The 15,634-nt window shown below is 40.6% G+C and overlaps 1 protein-coding gene across 5 annotated transcripts in view; it reads right to left on the reverse strand.

Moving 5' to 3' along the window:
* Nucleotides 1-15,634, reverse strand: part of crebbpb (CREB binding protein b) — a 50,557-nt gene that overhangs the window by 20,065 nt on the left and 14,858 nt on the right. For all 5 annotated transcript variants that reach the window (XM_038700630.1, XM_038700655.1, XM_038700639.1 and 2 more), the window contains exons 2-4: nt 12,624-13,237; nt 3,794-3,961; nt 696-942 (exon numbers count right to left, since the gene is read on the reverse strand). In XM_038700630.1, coding sequence (XP_038556558.1) covers nt 696-942; nt 3,794-3,961; nt 12,624-13,237 — 1,029 coding nt within the window. The remainder of the gene's footprint in view (nt 1-695; nt 943-3,793; nt 3,962-12,623; nt 13,238-15,634) is intronic.

Raw genomic sequence — 15,634 nt, forward strand, 5'->3', positions numbered from 1 at the left:
CGACCTGTCCAGGGTGTACCCCGCCTTTCGCCCGATGTAAATTGGGATTGGCTTCAGCCCCCCTTCGACCCTGTACGCAGGATAAGCGGTTGATGATGGATGGATGGAAGGTAAACGAAATTTAATGCTTTGGTAATGAAATTTAAAGCCTTATTTTTGGAATATGAAATTTAAGACTTTTTTTTTTTAATACTTTTAAGATCCCGCGGGTACCCCGTGTTTTGTGTTGTTCTGTCGTTAGCCATCAATAAGCAATTTTGCTAAGGACAATAGTTGCAAGCGGTAATATGAAGAGCTCAAGGCAATTGGCACATTTTGGTAGTTTGGGTGAACTCAAAACTACAACACCTTTTACTCTGTTGTTCCTGAGGTATGTAAAGTCAATGGCAGTGTGCCCAACAACAGGCTCGGATTATGGCTGCTCACAACACACACGATGCGGTCAACCAATCTGTAACTTGGCTCCAATCTAACTTGGTACATTTGTTGATCAAGTTCTTTCTCAATAGACAAAAGACTGGCCAATAACATCACAGAAGCACAGATGAGTGGCATTTTTTTAGTTAGCACATTAATATATCCATTTAGCACCTTGTGGTCACAGGTTAACACGCTCTAACCGAAGTCAGACATTTAGTATTTGGATTTGTGCTAGATCTTTAATCCAGTGCTCTGAAAACATCACTTTCACTCACCCTGGCAGGACTTGCCAGCCTGGCAGTGGGTCATGTGGTTGAGGACGTTCTTCATGGTGCGGCAGTGCGGCAGGGTGCAGGCCCTCACCTCCCCGTTGGCCTGCTCCCTCCGCTGGCACTTGTGTGCGTGGAGCAGCAGGACCAGCTGCTGCTGAATGAGTTTGCGTTTCTCGGGGTCAGCTGTTGTGCCTGCCGACACACCACCAGCCCCAGGGACCATGCCCACCGGTGCTACCTGTTGCTGCATCTGGGACCGCAAAAGAGTACCAGGACACACAGGTTAGGCACAGATCAGAATATCAGACATTCCTCATTTTACACTTTTAAAGTTTTAAGTAAAAACAAAAAAAGGAAACCAATAAATATAATGAATCCGAATATATTGATGTATTAAAGATATGGTTGAAAAACATATGGCACCAGAGAAGAGGCAAAAACAGTATAAGTTGATGTGTAAATCTCAAGAATTTCAAGAAAATGTGAATGAAACCACTAAAAGTGAGAGGGAACTGGTAAACAAGGACACTATAAAATCAACATATTAACTTTCTCAAAAATTGAGGGACTGACATTTCCTGTTCCTCAAAGAGATTTGCATAGCACTGGGCTTTGTTTACTTTGTGCCTTGAAATAATCTCACTCTGTATTCAACAGTTAGTCTACTTGTGCTGTTTATGTTCATGTCTGGAAAATTATGTTACAGATTATTTGCAATTCATTTTAATCTCTTTCAGGATGAAAGCAAGATTTAGGCTTACGTAAAATCATCACCACAAGCGCTTCAGTCAAGTCAGTCTCATACAATATACAGACACAACAGTTTTCAATACATACACCGACCATGCTCACACTTTACATGTACTTTGTGTCTATTTTCTTCTGAATTATGTGTATTGCACTTCTGAACTACAGTTGAACATATCCAGTGTAGACAGATCTGCAACCGCTGCTGCTTCTTTCACTATGCAGCCAGTGTATACTGGACAGAAACCATAGTAAACATTTTGCACATAAGGATAACACATGAATATTAGCCAAATTAAAATCAAAACTACTACCGTATTTACCAGGTATTACACCAAAGCGCAGATTCTACTTACAGAGTGCTAAAGGTTAGTACACCAAGTACACAAGTACTTACTTGCACAGTGCATGTATTTCAACAGGTTACTGTTGTCTCTAATCAAAACACGGTCGTCATGCACTTACCAGAACTGACAATTGACATTTGACCGGGTGGATCATTATCGGCAACATCTGGCTGCAACTGTCACTTGCCAAAATATTGTGTCGTTTGCTTACTTAGCTTCAATTAAATTTTATTAAAAATGAATTAAAAAGTATGTACTTATTCTTTTACAATGGTAACAGTTGCAGCTTCCTCTACGGTCATTTTCACGCATGTTTGAGAATAGGCAGGTTCACTGCATAGCCAAGATGTTGACCATTGAAGGTGTCTAGCGTTCCACACTCAACTTTTTAATTGTTATGAGTGCAGCATCCGGGTACTTATAATACAATACATTTTGCCATACTTGTCAGTGTGAATGCACTTATGCACCCCAAAAGTACTAGGGGTGTGATGAGACACAAGTCAAGACAAGAAACGATATTGGGTTCAATTTTCACCTCTTGAGCACATTCAAAATTTCTCCCACATATCTGTGTTCTCTGACATGTCAAGAAAAAAGACGTAATATTACGAGAATAACGTCACATTTAAAGAGAATTCATAATATTTTCTAGCCATTATAGTCTACTTGCACTATACTCTGCTGTTTATTAAGTTATTGCTCTACTGATATGGTGGTATCGCCTTCAGACCCTCTGACAGACACAGAACCCTGTTTGGGACTGTATGTTAGGATGACATAAGGAGGTGGAAACCAAAATAGAAAACGCTTCTGATACGGCAGAAATCTCACCACAAATCCACGCAAATGTTAACTTTAGCATCTCCATCTCCAATAAAGTGCAGCTCACAGTCCCACACAGAGTAATTACGCACTTTAGTTTTTAGACGTTTATATTGCAAAACTCTATGAGTTACATTTCCACTCTGCCACAAACTGGCTGCAACTCACAGCGTGAGAAAGGGGTTCACACTTGATTACCTGATTGCATGAGTCTCGCGAGACAAGTTTTCCCCTGACGAGAAATACTGTATTGTCATGTTTTGATCTCACCAAACTCCTAGCAAGTATGGAAGGGTGTGAATTCAGACACAGCACATGACCAGGTGGCAAACTAAAATGTATGTGCAATATGTTTGTTATGCCCAGCGCTGTCACACCGCCTCCACTCATTTCAATGAGGGAAAGTATATTACTACAGCTTTCACTTTACTGTTGCTGCACAGTGCAGCCATCTTGGATTTTGAGGTTCTCTGAGGTGAGGCTCTTTCCACTTTGCGAGTCGGAAATCCGACTTCAGGGGGGCGTTCCACTTAAAATTTCCAAATAGGTACTCAGAAATTCCGACCTCCCAGTTCAGATGGAACACAACATTATTGAAAAAATACATGCCACTTGCACATCAAATTGTGGAACCAATGATTGAAGCCTATTTTGCTGGGGAAGTATTTAGACAGTGCCAAGCTAGCTTGCAGAGGTTCTAATATAGAAATCAGTGGTTTTCAATTTGATTTGCAAGCTCGCAGCCTTGGGACCGTAGGGGCAGAGGCCGCTCTTAAAAATGATTAGCTTTTTTGGGGAACGCTCTTGCAGGAAGGCCGTTCTCAGGGCGGTTGCTGTAGATTGTCTGTAGTGGAGATTGTGTGTGAAGCAACAGATAAAGCATAAAGCGTGTCTAAAGAAGAATATCCATTTCTAAGAACTGTACAGATGTTGTTGAAAAAAGAACATGCACACTGTGAGTATGTAGCAACAATATAATTACAGAACCAATACCCCTGTGTTTTTGTTTTGCATTTTCATCAGTCCCTCCACTGCCGGGTGCAACACACTCACATGGAAGTAAGATGTAAGATAATGCAGAATACGTTTTCCCCTAACTCACCTAAAACAAAAAGGGTTGGGACAGACACTTTTTTTCTCCTCCTTTTTTTTTGGGGGGGGGGGGGTCTGAGTGACACTCACCATATTTGGCACACTCCCAGCTCCCTTCAGCTCAGCAGGGAATTGGGACAGGTTGTTGGAAAGGGCTGTCTTGTTCTGGAGTTGTTGGGTGTTGACCCCTGCTGCCCCCATCTGCTGCACCCCAGCCTGACCATACTGCTGGCCAAATGGAGCTCCGGACATCCCCATCTATAGTGGACAATCAAGACAGAGGGTGGTCAGAACATGTGCATATCATGCCATCACAGTTGATAAATATTTTACCTCTGAACAAAGAGTCTTTGTGTGAATGCATATGGAACATTTTTTTACACTGAAAATGATACACACAGCGAGGTGGAGATTAGTGTGAGCTTTAATACACGTCAGGCAAAATTAAACATGTTGTACAATTCTAAGCCCACATAATATGCTTTATATCCCAAAAATTATCGTTCATTATGCCTTCCTCAGGGCGATCTGGTGCCTCAATTAAAGTCACACAAAAGCAAAAACTTAACGGACCAACGTCAGCTACAGTTAACAGAGGTTAGCGATTACCCGTCTATAGCTGGCATCGAGTCTACGCTGTAGCCTGCAGTGTAAGCTATGCACATAGCCTTTCATTTTTATTTGTGCGTTGGTGTCTGCGTAGTTCTGCAATTACACCACCAAAACGCTAGTTGGCAGTAGTGTTATAGAGTCGACTATGTTGACTTTTGCTGGCTGAGCCAGCTAACAGGGCTGAACAATTTGGGGAAAAAAATCTAATTGAGATTTTTCTGCCCAGATATTGATTACAATTAAATTTTTTATTAAGTTTTTCGAAAGTTCAATATTCGCTGCCAGTCTATTTTTGACGGAAGCCACGTCAAGCAGCATAGAGCAGAAGAACCAGGCAGGAAGTCAGACACAGAACGGCAAAGAGAATCCGGTCGATTTTCAAAATACAACACCCTTTGCAGACTCCCGATCGTACATCAACAATAAACAGTTAAAACAGACCAAAAAAAAAGAACAACATTAACAAAGTAGCCTACTTAACCTTACTACAACTGAACAAATAAGCAAATCTGAACTCAGACTATTCCCTTTCCGTGACTCACTTTCACTGGTCACCGGGACATAAAAACTGCACGTACCGAACCACCAGTAAAAGCTGATAAAAATCCCTGAAAAGTTGGATGATTTTGCCCCAAAAGGTCTAAAAAGCCTTTTTCCCCACTGGCTATACCCCTACTTTCTCTTTGGACCCACACAATTGGCTTAATATGTTTTCTGCCCGTTAAAAGCAGACGATTGGCTTTCTAGCGAGAAACCGCCATCTTTGCTGTTTTGAGCTTTCCTTATAAAGTTGTACTGCGCACTCTTAAAGTGGCTATCTACTGGCAGTCTACTGTTAAAAGTCTCTGTCGTAACTGAATCGAATCACGAGGTGCCTAGAAATTCAATGTGGCCCAGGACACATTCACATACACACTGCTAAAAGAATGCGATCATATGCGACCCAGACCACTTGCGAATATGGTCAGTGATCTGAAATTGAATTGAATACTAAAAGTTTAAATTGTCTATAGAAATGCATCTTTTTTTTTTCCACAAAAGGGAACAGTCAGCTTTCCTGTTAGGTCCTCAGAAGTCATTTATTCCAATCTCTCCAAAGGCCCTCAAGAATGCGTCTGTATGCTGGCTTTGCCGGCTTTTTTTGTCTTCATGGTGGCCAAAGCGGCTGCCTGCTTTGCGTCGCCGAGGTTCCCTACAGCCAACAGTGCTCAGGCAGATAGAGCAAGCCCAGCCCAGCGGAGAGAGAGAGGAACGGGAGGAGACATACAGAGAGAAAGAGCAGCTTGCTCAACAGCTGAGCAGAGCGCTGTGCTGCTGCCTGCCCCTCCCCCTCTGTTACACAGAACACACAGATGCTTGCCTGCTGCCTTCCTCCCATTCACACATGAGCACGGCCGTCGCTGTCGTCCTCTCTCTCTCTCACACACATACACACAGGTTCTCTCACTTGATGATCTACACTTATTATGGAGGAGTGTCGCTAGGCTAGAGGACAGTTTTGTCAACAGGAAGCCTCCAGTGTTTCTCTCCTCTTGGCATGTCCTCTTCTGTTGCCCCCTCTTTACCATGCCTCCCTCACCCCAACAATACACAAATCAGCTCCTCTAAACATGATTTACAGCTCCATTATCAAAGGCCAAAGGCCCAGACAAAGGCAGCGTATGCCAGAGAGAGAGAGAAGAAAAGGAGGTAAAAGAGTAAATACTATCAAATAAAGACTTAAATGGTGAAGAAAAACAGCAAAGACAAAATAAGGATCAACAAAAACATCTGAAACCAGAAAAGAATCAGGTTCTTATTCCCCTGAACATTTCCACCTTAGTCCTGACCAGGGCTGTCACAATTATGAAATAATTGCGATTACTGATTTGGATTTTTTTTCCCTCTTCCTTTTAAGCCAGGCTAATAACTTATTCTCTCTAATAAAAGTCAGTCCTCAAATACTGGCCGGGGGCGTGGTCGCCACGAACAAAAAGGCCAGACACAAATACAGGCCTGTGGAAAAAACAATTGCGGCTAAGCTCCGGAAAAACTCTGCAGCCCACACACGCTCGTCTGATAAGATAGGGCTACAAACCACATACACACATTGCTTTCTTGGACGACACTGGTAGACTCTGATAGATAGTTTATTTCTTGAACAGCTGATGGAAATGCACCCAATTTGAATTATATTTGTTACAACATTTCTAGCATTGGCATAGAATTACCTTGATTGTGGAATCTGCCAAGCTACAAAAATAATTAGGGATGCACCGATCAACTGGCTGGGAACCGGAATGGGCCAGTTTTCAGCCTCATTGGCCATAACCGGTGACTGGCGCCAAGCAGCGTCAAATGTCCAATTTTCTGCACACTAAACGTGACACACGTGGTGCGCTGGACGGTGTTTTATGTCATGCACACAGCGCGCTAAAACATAACGCACGGATGGTATTTCTTCACTATGACTGAAGAAGACAACGGTCGCGATTTACACCTGCAGAGAAACACACATTATCTACACTATCTCGGATTATGCTAGAAGACACAGACACGGTCAATATTTTAAGCACGGACCAGGTAAAGACACAGAACACAGCTGTTGGTGCCGATGGCATTCAGTACCACGGTCGGTAATTAACAACATCAACAAAAACGTAAACAGAATCGAAGGTGAAAAAATTCTAAAGGCCAGTTGTTCTTATAAAACTGCTGACAAATGAAGTCAATAGAGCAAACAGATGCAGGGAGAGAGAGGCAGGTGTAAGAGTGTGTGTCTGAAGAGAAAAGCAAGGTGAGTAGATTACTGTAAAAATCCCCGCCCCTTACAGTTACATTGTTATTCTGTGGGAATCCAGCAGCCTAACCTGGAGCACATTTTACTTTGTTTATGAGTCTCAATGAGAGGAGGTTAATTAATAGTCTTTTAATGAACATACAGTGGAATGGACCCTGTAATGGGGATCTTAATAAAGATAATTTTCCAATAACGAAAAGTTACAAAAATGTTTGTGAATTCTGTCAATTATAGTTTTTAAAAGGAAAGAAAATCGTATTTTGCCGAAATCGGAATCAACAGGTCAGATCTTTAAAAAAAAAATAAAAAAATTGTAATCGGAATTAACTAGGAAAAATGCAATCAGTGCATCTGTAAAAATAATCACAATCAGGCTGTGACAAGCAGCACAGAGCAGGGGCGAGTTCAATCTCAAAATGTTTTGCACCGGTTTGCAACGTTTTCAGATTGAACGAGATGTTTCCTTGCAACGTTGTGCAACGGGCTTCGTTTTCTTCTGTTTGGTGGGCGTGTCATAGGTGTTACCCAATCTGCTGCGACAACTTTGTAAACACAACGGTGTTAAAAAGGCAGGGAAATGCAGTGCGCTTGTGTACACAACAGGGAGTTCAGGGAACCACCGTTTCCGTTGAAAAAAACAACAAATATTTTTCTATGTTTTGTCGGCGCTGAACTCATCCCAGATGAACCAGGCAGGAAGTCAGACACAGAACGGCAGAGAGAATGCAGTCAATTTTCAAAATAAAACACCTTGTGCAGACTCCTGGTCATATATCAACAATAAAAACAGTTAAAACAGACAAAAAATAAACAATTTAACTACGTAGCCTACTTAACCATAGTAGAAGCACAGGCAAAAAGCTCTTATTCTGAAATTCTCCATGTGGGATGTGTAGCCTGCACAGAGCGCAACAAAATGGGCTCACAGAGAGCTGTTATGCATAGTTGACGCACACAAAATGACAAATTAACACCACATCAACAACGTAGAGCTAAACACTCCGCTGCTGACACACTTCAGTGTGAGTTCACCCCGGACAAAGCTGCTGCCTGTGTCGGTCACCTGACGCCATTATCCCACATTTTTTCTTCTAGTTTTGTTTGTTGCTGTAAAATGTACACGGCCTGTGCCCACTCTGATTGGTGAGTAGGACCATAACAGGAAGCGCACGGTGCTTGTGATTGGCGAGCAGGCTTGTGACACAAGGATAACAACGGAATGAATTTGTAATTGCATGACTGTTCAAAACAGGTCAGATAAGCTGCATGATTAACCTACATTTTAAGCGCCATCTTCATGATAAGCTTTTCGTCTTCTTTCAAATTGCAATTTCGATTTGAAAACGATTCATCGTTCAGCCCTAATTGGCCCTAAGGTAAGGTAAGGTGTTTGTGGAGTCCTCTGTATAAGTCTGACTGACATGAATAGGTAGGATGTCAGCAGTTATTTGATTTGTATTGTTTTTTGAACATCCGACTACGCCCAAAATGATCATGAAAGCAGGAGGTGGCCGACCAGGAGTTTTACCTGGCCTTAACAGGATGTCTGTAAAAATGGTAAACCCTTAAACCCCAATACTTACCAGATGATAACCGTTAAAGCTACGGTAGGCTATTAATTTCAGTAGCATTTTTGTTTTATTTGTTTGGAATCACATCCCGACAGCAATCGATAAATCAAATGCTAGACAAAACATTTGCAAAAATCGTGTTTCTGCAGCTGTCACAGGACTGTAATAAGCATAGCCAATAATTTTATCCAATCTGATTGGAATTACTGACCGGTCTTACTTCCTACCTGCGCGCTATTTGCCTGTTCATCAAAATATGTTTTGTGGGAGTAGCTTGGGAGGGAGGTCTGGGGGATTTTTCAGTTGGATACTTCTGTATCTAAATCTGTCACTTGCTAGTTCTCCAATGTTGCCTACCCAAGTTTTATTGCATAATTTTGTAACTTTGTTCCTCAAAGATTCTCCCATATTTTCCCGTTCTCACCCAGTATCCTCCTGTTTAAATGTTTCCCCGTAAATCTCCCACATTTTTAACCTTTGTAAAATCAAATAAAAACCTGCTGGCCGTATTTAAAGTGTTTGCTACTCTCTCCTCTGGTAAAGCCGGTGGCAGTATGTAAAAAATGTAGACTGTGCTTCTTGCACAAGGATTTAATAAATGAAAACAACCCACTGAAATAATATCAGGCCTATAGACTACTAGCTGTAAACTATATGAAATTATACTGAATATAGTAACTATAAGTAATATTAACAATATACTAACAGTATAATGTGGAATTTTATTTATTTAAATTTCCCTTATTTTCAAATCTCATTGAGGACAGTTATGACTCCTCTCTGTAGCCCACTCTCCCTCTCTCTGCTCCTCTCTCTCCCCCTAAAGCCCACAGAACCTGCCTGAGCTTTCCAGAACAAAAAGCGGCTACCTTAGAGTTTATCATCAGTTCAGGATGCCTGTGCTCCTTTTTCTCCAAAATATTTTGGCTACAGCCTTTTTTGTTGCAGTTTTTATGGTTGAAGTAAAAAAGATGCTGTTTGTTCTGCTTTTGTAGTTTATTCCACAGGAAAGCTATATTTGTTAAGCTATAAGATGTTCGCGGTAACCAGGCAAAGGCTGCTATGGTTCAGGTTTCTAAGACAGACAATTAAATAAATAAATATACAGTATACTGTATAATGCTACATGATAAATAAAAAGCTTCAAATAGACCCAGTGATCTATATCGGCCGATACTGCTTTCAGCAATCAGTGATCAGAGCACCTCTATCTTTATAGATTTAGATGGAAAACATTTATATTAGAAAACAATGCTTCTAAAAAAAATTTTGTCTACATGAATGAAGACCGGGTAATGGTATTGAGTATCAGAAGAGTTTCAGAATATTGGAAAGCAGATTTCCTTTGCCTTGTGAAGCCAAATGAATATGTTGTATGATTTGTGCACCAACATACATATCTGGAAAATCAGTCAGTTTCAAATCAGTTTCTCTGGTTTTACCATTTATAGGTATGTGTTTAATTAAAATAAACATTTTTGTTTTGTTCTACAAACATTCTGACATTTCTTCCGAATTCCAAATAAAAATGTTGTCATTTAGATTATTCATGGTTTTCAGACCTCAAAAAATGCAAAGAAACAAGTTCGCATTCATTTTTAAACAACACAATACTAATATTTTAATTTGATGACCAAAGCAGTGGATTTTATACTTTTTCTCATTAAATAAAAGTTGGCTCAGGTGATCATTTAATCAGTACCTCATTATGGAGAATGAGGTGTGCCCCTGTGTTGGAATTTAACAGCCACTAGAATGGCTGCCATCCATGTAGAGATACTGATTTAAGACAAATATGGAGTGGTCTCTTATTTTAGCTGTATATGTTCTTTCTTTCAAAGTAATATAGTGAAACCAGACACATTGCAGACCCACCACTCTCCTATATTTCAGCAGCATGTTTCTCTGATGGCAGCTATGCAAGGTAAATATGACATGCGCCAGATTGTGTCATTTTATCTTCCAACCACAGGCTTATACATACACACTACTCACAACCAGGTTCAAATCTGTGCCTTCGTCTTTCCTCATCTCCTCCCCTCAAACACAATATATGTATGTTTGTGTGTATATTTATTCCTTATAGTGATATATATAGGTTGCAGTATAATAGTTAGTGAAACCTGTGGGTTGGGTTTGTGTTGTGTGTTACTACAGCGTCTTCTACTCGTCACAGCAGAGTTGGCACACAACAAAGACATTTGATGTGTGCACCATAATATAAAAGAAATACAGTTAGGCATTAAAGTGTAAATGTCTGTATGGGAAAGGAGGGGCTTGTTTTATGTGGCGACGTCTGTTGAAATAATCTTAGTGAGAACTAGCGTGCTGGTTTAACCTTGGTTTCCTGTCAAACCACAAAGCCCTGACAGTCTCAGACACAGGGAGAAACATTTTCTCACATTGAGCATTTCACAGTCTGTTTAAGTAAAGATTCTCACATAGAAAATATATCCATCAGCACATAATCTGAAGCATATTCATTCACAAATGAAAATAACATTTGTTGCATTTGTGTTGTTTGTACGCATTCTCAGATTAGTGAAGCATAGGAATGCAGTAATAAACATGTCAGCATTGATCCGCTATGAAACCACTTGTATAGCAGTCTGTAGCGAAGGACATCCCATTTCCTAAACAAAAAGGTACAATGGGGTTGTTTAGGTTTGCCAAACTCACCACACACTGCTACTGTTTTTGCGCGAAGGATGTAGGTAACAAGCTCTCTAACAGAGGAAACATCAAGTGCAAAAAACGTAAAATGATTGCTGTGGATAACTAAGCTAAAAGGCATTTGGTGGTGTGGCAAAACCTCAACTGCTAAATGTCCTACACAAATCTATTTTATGTTATAAACTCTGCTAATAAAGTCATAAAATATTGCTAACTTAGTTTATTTCATGAGGCATTGCTATCCAATGAAGCAAAATGGTTTGAAATATTGAAAATACAATGTGCTTTATTTGATCTCTATACTCGATAACGAAATAACGAGCACTAATGTTACGTCCGTAAACAACATTAGGGACTGGGATAAAAAATAAAAAAACTAACTTTTGCTATATCATTGTTTCATCGTGACGTCGTGAGTAGTGGAGCAAAGGATCGCAAAATCATGGTTCGGATCGATCCATGGTTTTTAGTCACAAATTGGATCATTTTCAGATCAGTAAAAAAAGTTAGGGTAAAATTTTTTATAATGTGCTTTTGGCTGTGATTTAGCAATCTCTCTGTCTATAGTCGCTACTCTGTACCATCTGATTGGTTACACGTCATGAGTAATAGACTACATCATTTCTACTCAACACTGAAGGCTGCTGTGCCACAGACGGTCAAAGAGACCAAGCCGCTCCAGTGGGCTATGGAGCTGTGTGTCGAAGGGAAAGCAGTCGATAGAACTGAAGCTGCAATAAAAATCACAATCTGATGATCTGTTTTTATGATGACAAGCACCTCAGTGTCCCTGTTACACCACTGAAAATGTCCAAAGTCACAGCCCACAGGGTTTCACTCAATGGAGGCGAAAGCACAGTGAGTGGTCCACTAAACAACTTTCTTCAGCATTTATCTGTCTTTTCTGTTTTTTCACTGCAAGTCTGTATCGTGATGTGTATTTATTACTTTAAAAAGTAACTGCCAGTAAAACTGTTTCCCATACTGTGATGGTCAAACTTTGCAATTATTCTGCAATTCACCTGCGTGCCATACCATGAAATACGGTCTGTTGTATCACTAGTCGTCAGGTGAGAAAACTGGCACAAGCAAGCACACACACAACATTTGTACATTTGGGATGAAGTCCAAAAATATACGAAATCCTACTCAGATGAAGAAGTGCAAAAGAACTGCTAGGGTCATCACGACTCAAAAAAGGGTTAGACCTTCCATGCCCTGTGCCAATTTTGCAAAACTCAAACTATTGGTAACTTGTCAGAGCAATTCAAATTTTGACACTCACCTTATTCATATTTCCAACTTGCTGAGCATTCAACGCGTTGTGTGCACCCAACTGTTGCCCCCCTTGGGTGAGTGTCTCTGCCAGCACACTTCCTCCAGCGCCCACTTGTGCCCCCTGCATTCCTTGGCCCTGGTACTGCATGCCAGGCCCAGGTCTACCTCGGCCTGCCGGTCCCAGGGCCCCGTTCATCACTTGTCCCGTCTGGCCCATGACCCCATGACCCTGACCACTGTTCAACATGGCCTGGTTGAAGCCCATGCCTGTGCTTCCATTGCCTTGTCCAGCAGCTGCACCTCCTTTCTGTGCCTGGGGAGACTGGTGATTGGGAGAGCCCTGCCCCAGGGGACTTTTACCAAGCACAGCACCTAGCTGGCTTCCCACCATGCCTCCCTGTTGGGGGCTGGCAGAGTTGAGACCCCCTCCCAAGATTGAGGAGCTTCCTGGTCGCAGGAGCTCAGACAGCTGCTTGTGTTTTGAAGCTGCATCAGGGACCATAGAGTTGAGACTAGGACCTCCACCTGGAGCGCCGTTAGAAGACATTCCCATTCCCAGGTCTCCATTGGGGATGAGCTCATCTGGAAGGTCATTTTCCAGGTCAAACAGAGACACAAGATCTAAGACAAAAGACAGAAAGGGAAATAAGAATTAGCAGTCACCAGAAGGTTTATCAATCATCATTATAATCTGGCCAATTACAGATTTATTATTACATATCTAAGCAAACACTGGGCTTTAGGCCAACTGTTGCATGAAATTGCTCTTCTGCACACCGAGACATAATGCAGAGAGCATCCAGTGATACATTGAGTTTCCTGTTCATTACGTTTAGGCAACGGAGACAAAGAACCAACAATCAGTCATCAGGTGGAATTCATTGTTTACTTCTGATTTCAAATCCAGCGATAATCCATAATAGTAAATAGCTACAGGAACCTCCCATAATATTTACATCCACTGTATGGAAGCATAACAGTTTCCCCAGTTAGTTGCAGTGAAAATGGATGATGATTAGTGTCAAACTGTCTGCTGACAACTTAAGTTCAACTGAAGTCAGGTATGTCTGTTGATACTAGGGTTGTGACTAGTTTAAAAGTTTACAATATCAGTAACAAAACCAGTACCCTTAAAGTGATCCTGATACCAACAGAGTACTTCATTCAATACCTTACGTAAAATGCCACTAACTGAAGCCATAATAGTTTATTTGTATTTATATTTTTATTGTTGTTATGGACAAGCCATGTGATCTATTCTCTTTTCTTTCCAAATAACTTATAATATTGGGAAATTGAAAGAGAATTGAATCAGATCCCTCCTCATCCTAATTAGGTTATCCTCACGGGTAGCGTCATCAGAGGGCGACAGCTTGGGAGGTTTTTTTGTAGGCTATTTGAATGAGGAGTGACATAGTTAAGTGATCACTGAGTTGTGGAAAACTAATTTAAGTAAAAAAGAATTTATACGTTTTTTGAAAGAAACGACAAAAAATATTATGTTAACTTTCTATCAATAAATCTAGAAGAACTGAATAGAAAGATCTCTGTGAGTGCTTTTGTTTTTTTGTTGTTTTTTTTTTTTTAAATCGCGCATGGACTAGGCGCTAGGGCTGGGCGACATGAACTAAAAATCATCTCCCGATATTTTTAGGCTGAATTCCAATACACGCATTTTATACGAACTGGGCTAAATGTTCAGTTGTATGTTGAATCCAAATTAGAGATGTAGGATCACAAATCCGATTATTTCCAAATAACTGAACCATTGTTTTTCTTTTTACAAACCAGGTCTTCAGCAGTGTTGACCGGCAAAGGGAGAGGGAAGAGCGGGGCTGTGCGGTGAGGGACATGGACGAGCAAACGCTGGCAGGACTTTATGGAAAAATTTATTAATTGTAAAAAAAAACACAACATCAAACTATCGGTACTATCGGTATACCTTATAATACCAATATACCGCCTAGCCCTTCTTGGAGCGTGCAGGCACAAAGAAAAAAAAGGGCGTGCCCTTCTCTTTCTTTCAGTGTGTTGCTTGCGTGTTTGGCTGCAAGCAAAAACAGTTTTCCCTTGATCTGGTTACAAAAAAAAAAATCAAATGCAGTACTCGTTTGACTAGAGACATTTCGATACTACTCAAAACTGGGCTATTTCGGTCAATACCTTAAATCGAGTAGCGATACCAATCCCTAGTTAATACACATGTAATGTACAGAGTGGAAGACAAGTCGTTCTCCCCACAGCGTTCAGGCCTCCCACTGCAGGTCAGACCATGCCAACATAATATCTAATCCTATAGGAGTTTTTAAATCTCTGCAGATATGCAACATTATTATAGAAAATACAGGATTTAAGCATATAATCAAAGTTCTGCTATAGTGTGTCTTCAAGGGTGCATTTTAGTCAGTCAGTCTGTTGTGCGAACTCTCGCACTCATAAATGCAGAAAAGCAGAATGTTTGCATTCAATGTGTGTTATTTATTTTTTTCTTATTGACAATATCTCAGTTTTTGAATGCCTTAACCATGATTTCCCATACATAGGCTCTACTTGGGCAGCCCGTCCAGATAGAGGAAGATAAAATCCAAATTCCAAATGTTTTTTTAGCTGGCTTTAGCCATTGCACTAGTAGGCTATATCCCTCTATTGCACCACTGTCGCAAAATGTCCAAAGTTTCTTTAGAAAGCCCAATAATTTTACTGTAGTTGTTAAATGACGGATTGATGCGGTGGAGAGTGAAAGACGGGCAAGTAATACTGAGTTTATCAGCCAGCGACCGCTAATGTTACAAGAGAAGTAAGTGGCAGCAAGGTGGTAGAAGACGCAAGTTAAAAATCATTCATCTGCTTTGTGTGGTGATGAAATGTGTCTGTTCATCTTTTCTCTCCATGACCTGATAAATCTTTAGGTTTTGTATATTAAATTTTATTGTTAAAATTGTTTTTGAATATGAAATGCTACAAAATAAGGTATATGTCTCATTTTCATTAAAATATGAAAATGAAGTGGTAATAATA

Source organism: Micropterus salmoides, unplaced genomic scaffold, assembly GCF_014851395.1.
Source record: "Micropterus salmoides isolate LMB-PRFRI ecotype aquatic unplaced genomic scaffold, ASM1485139v1 Ms_hic_scaffold_10, whole genome shotgun sequence".
NCBI lineage: Eukaryota > Metazoa > Chordata > Actinopteri > Centrarchiformes > Centrarchidae > Micropterus > Micropterus salmoides.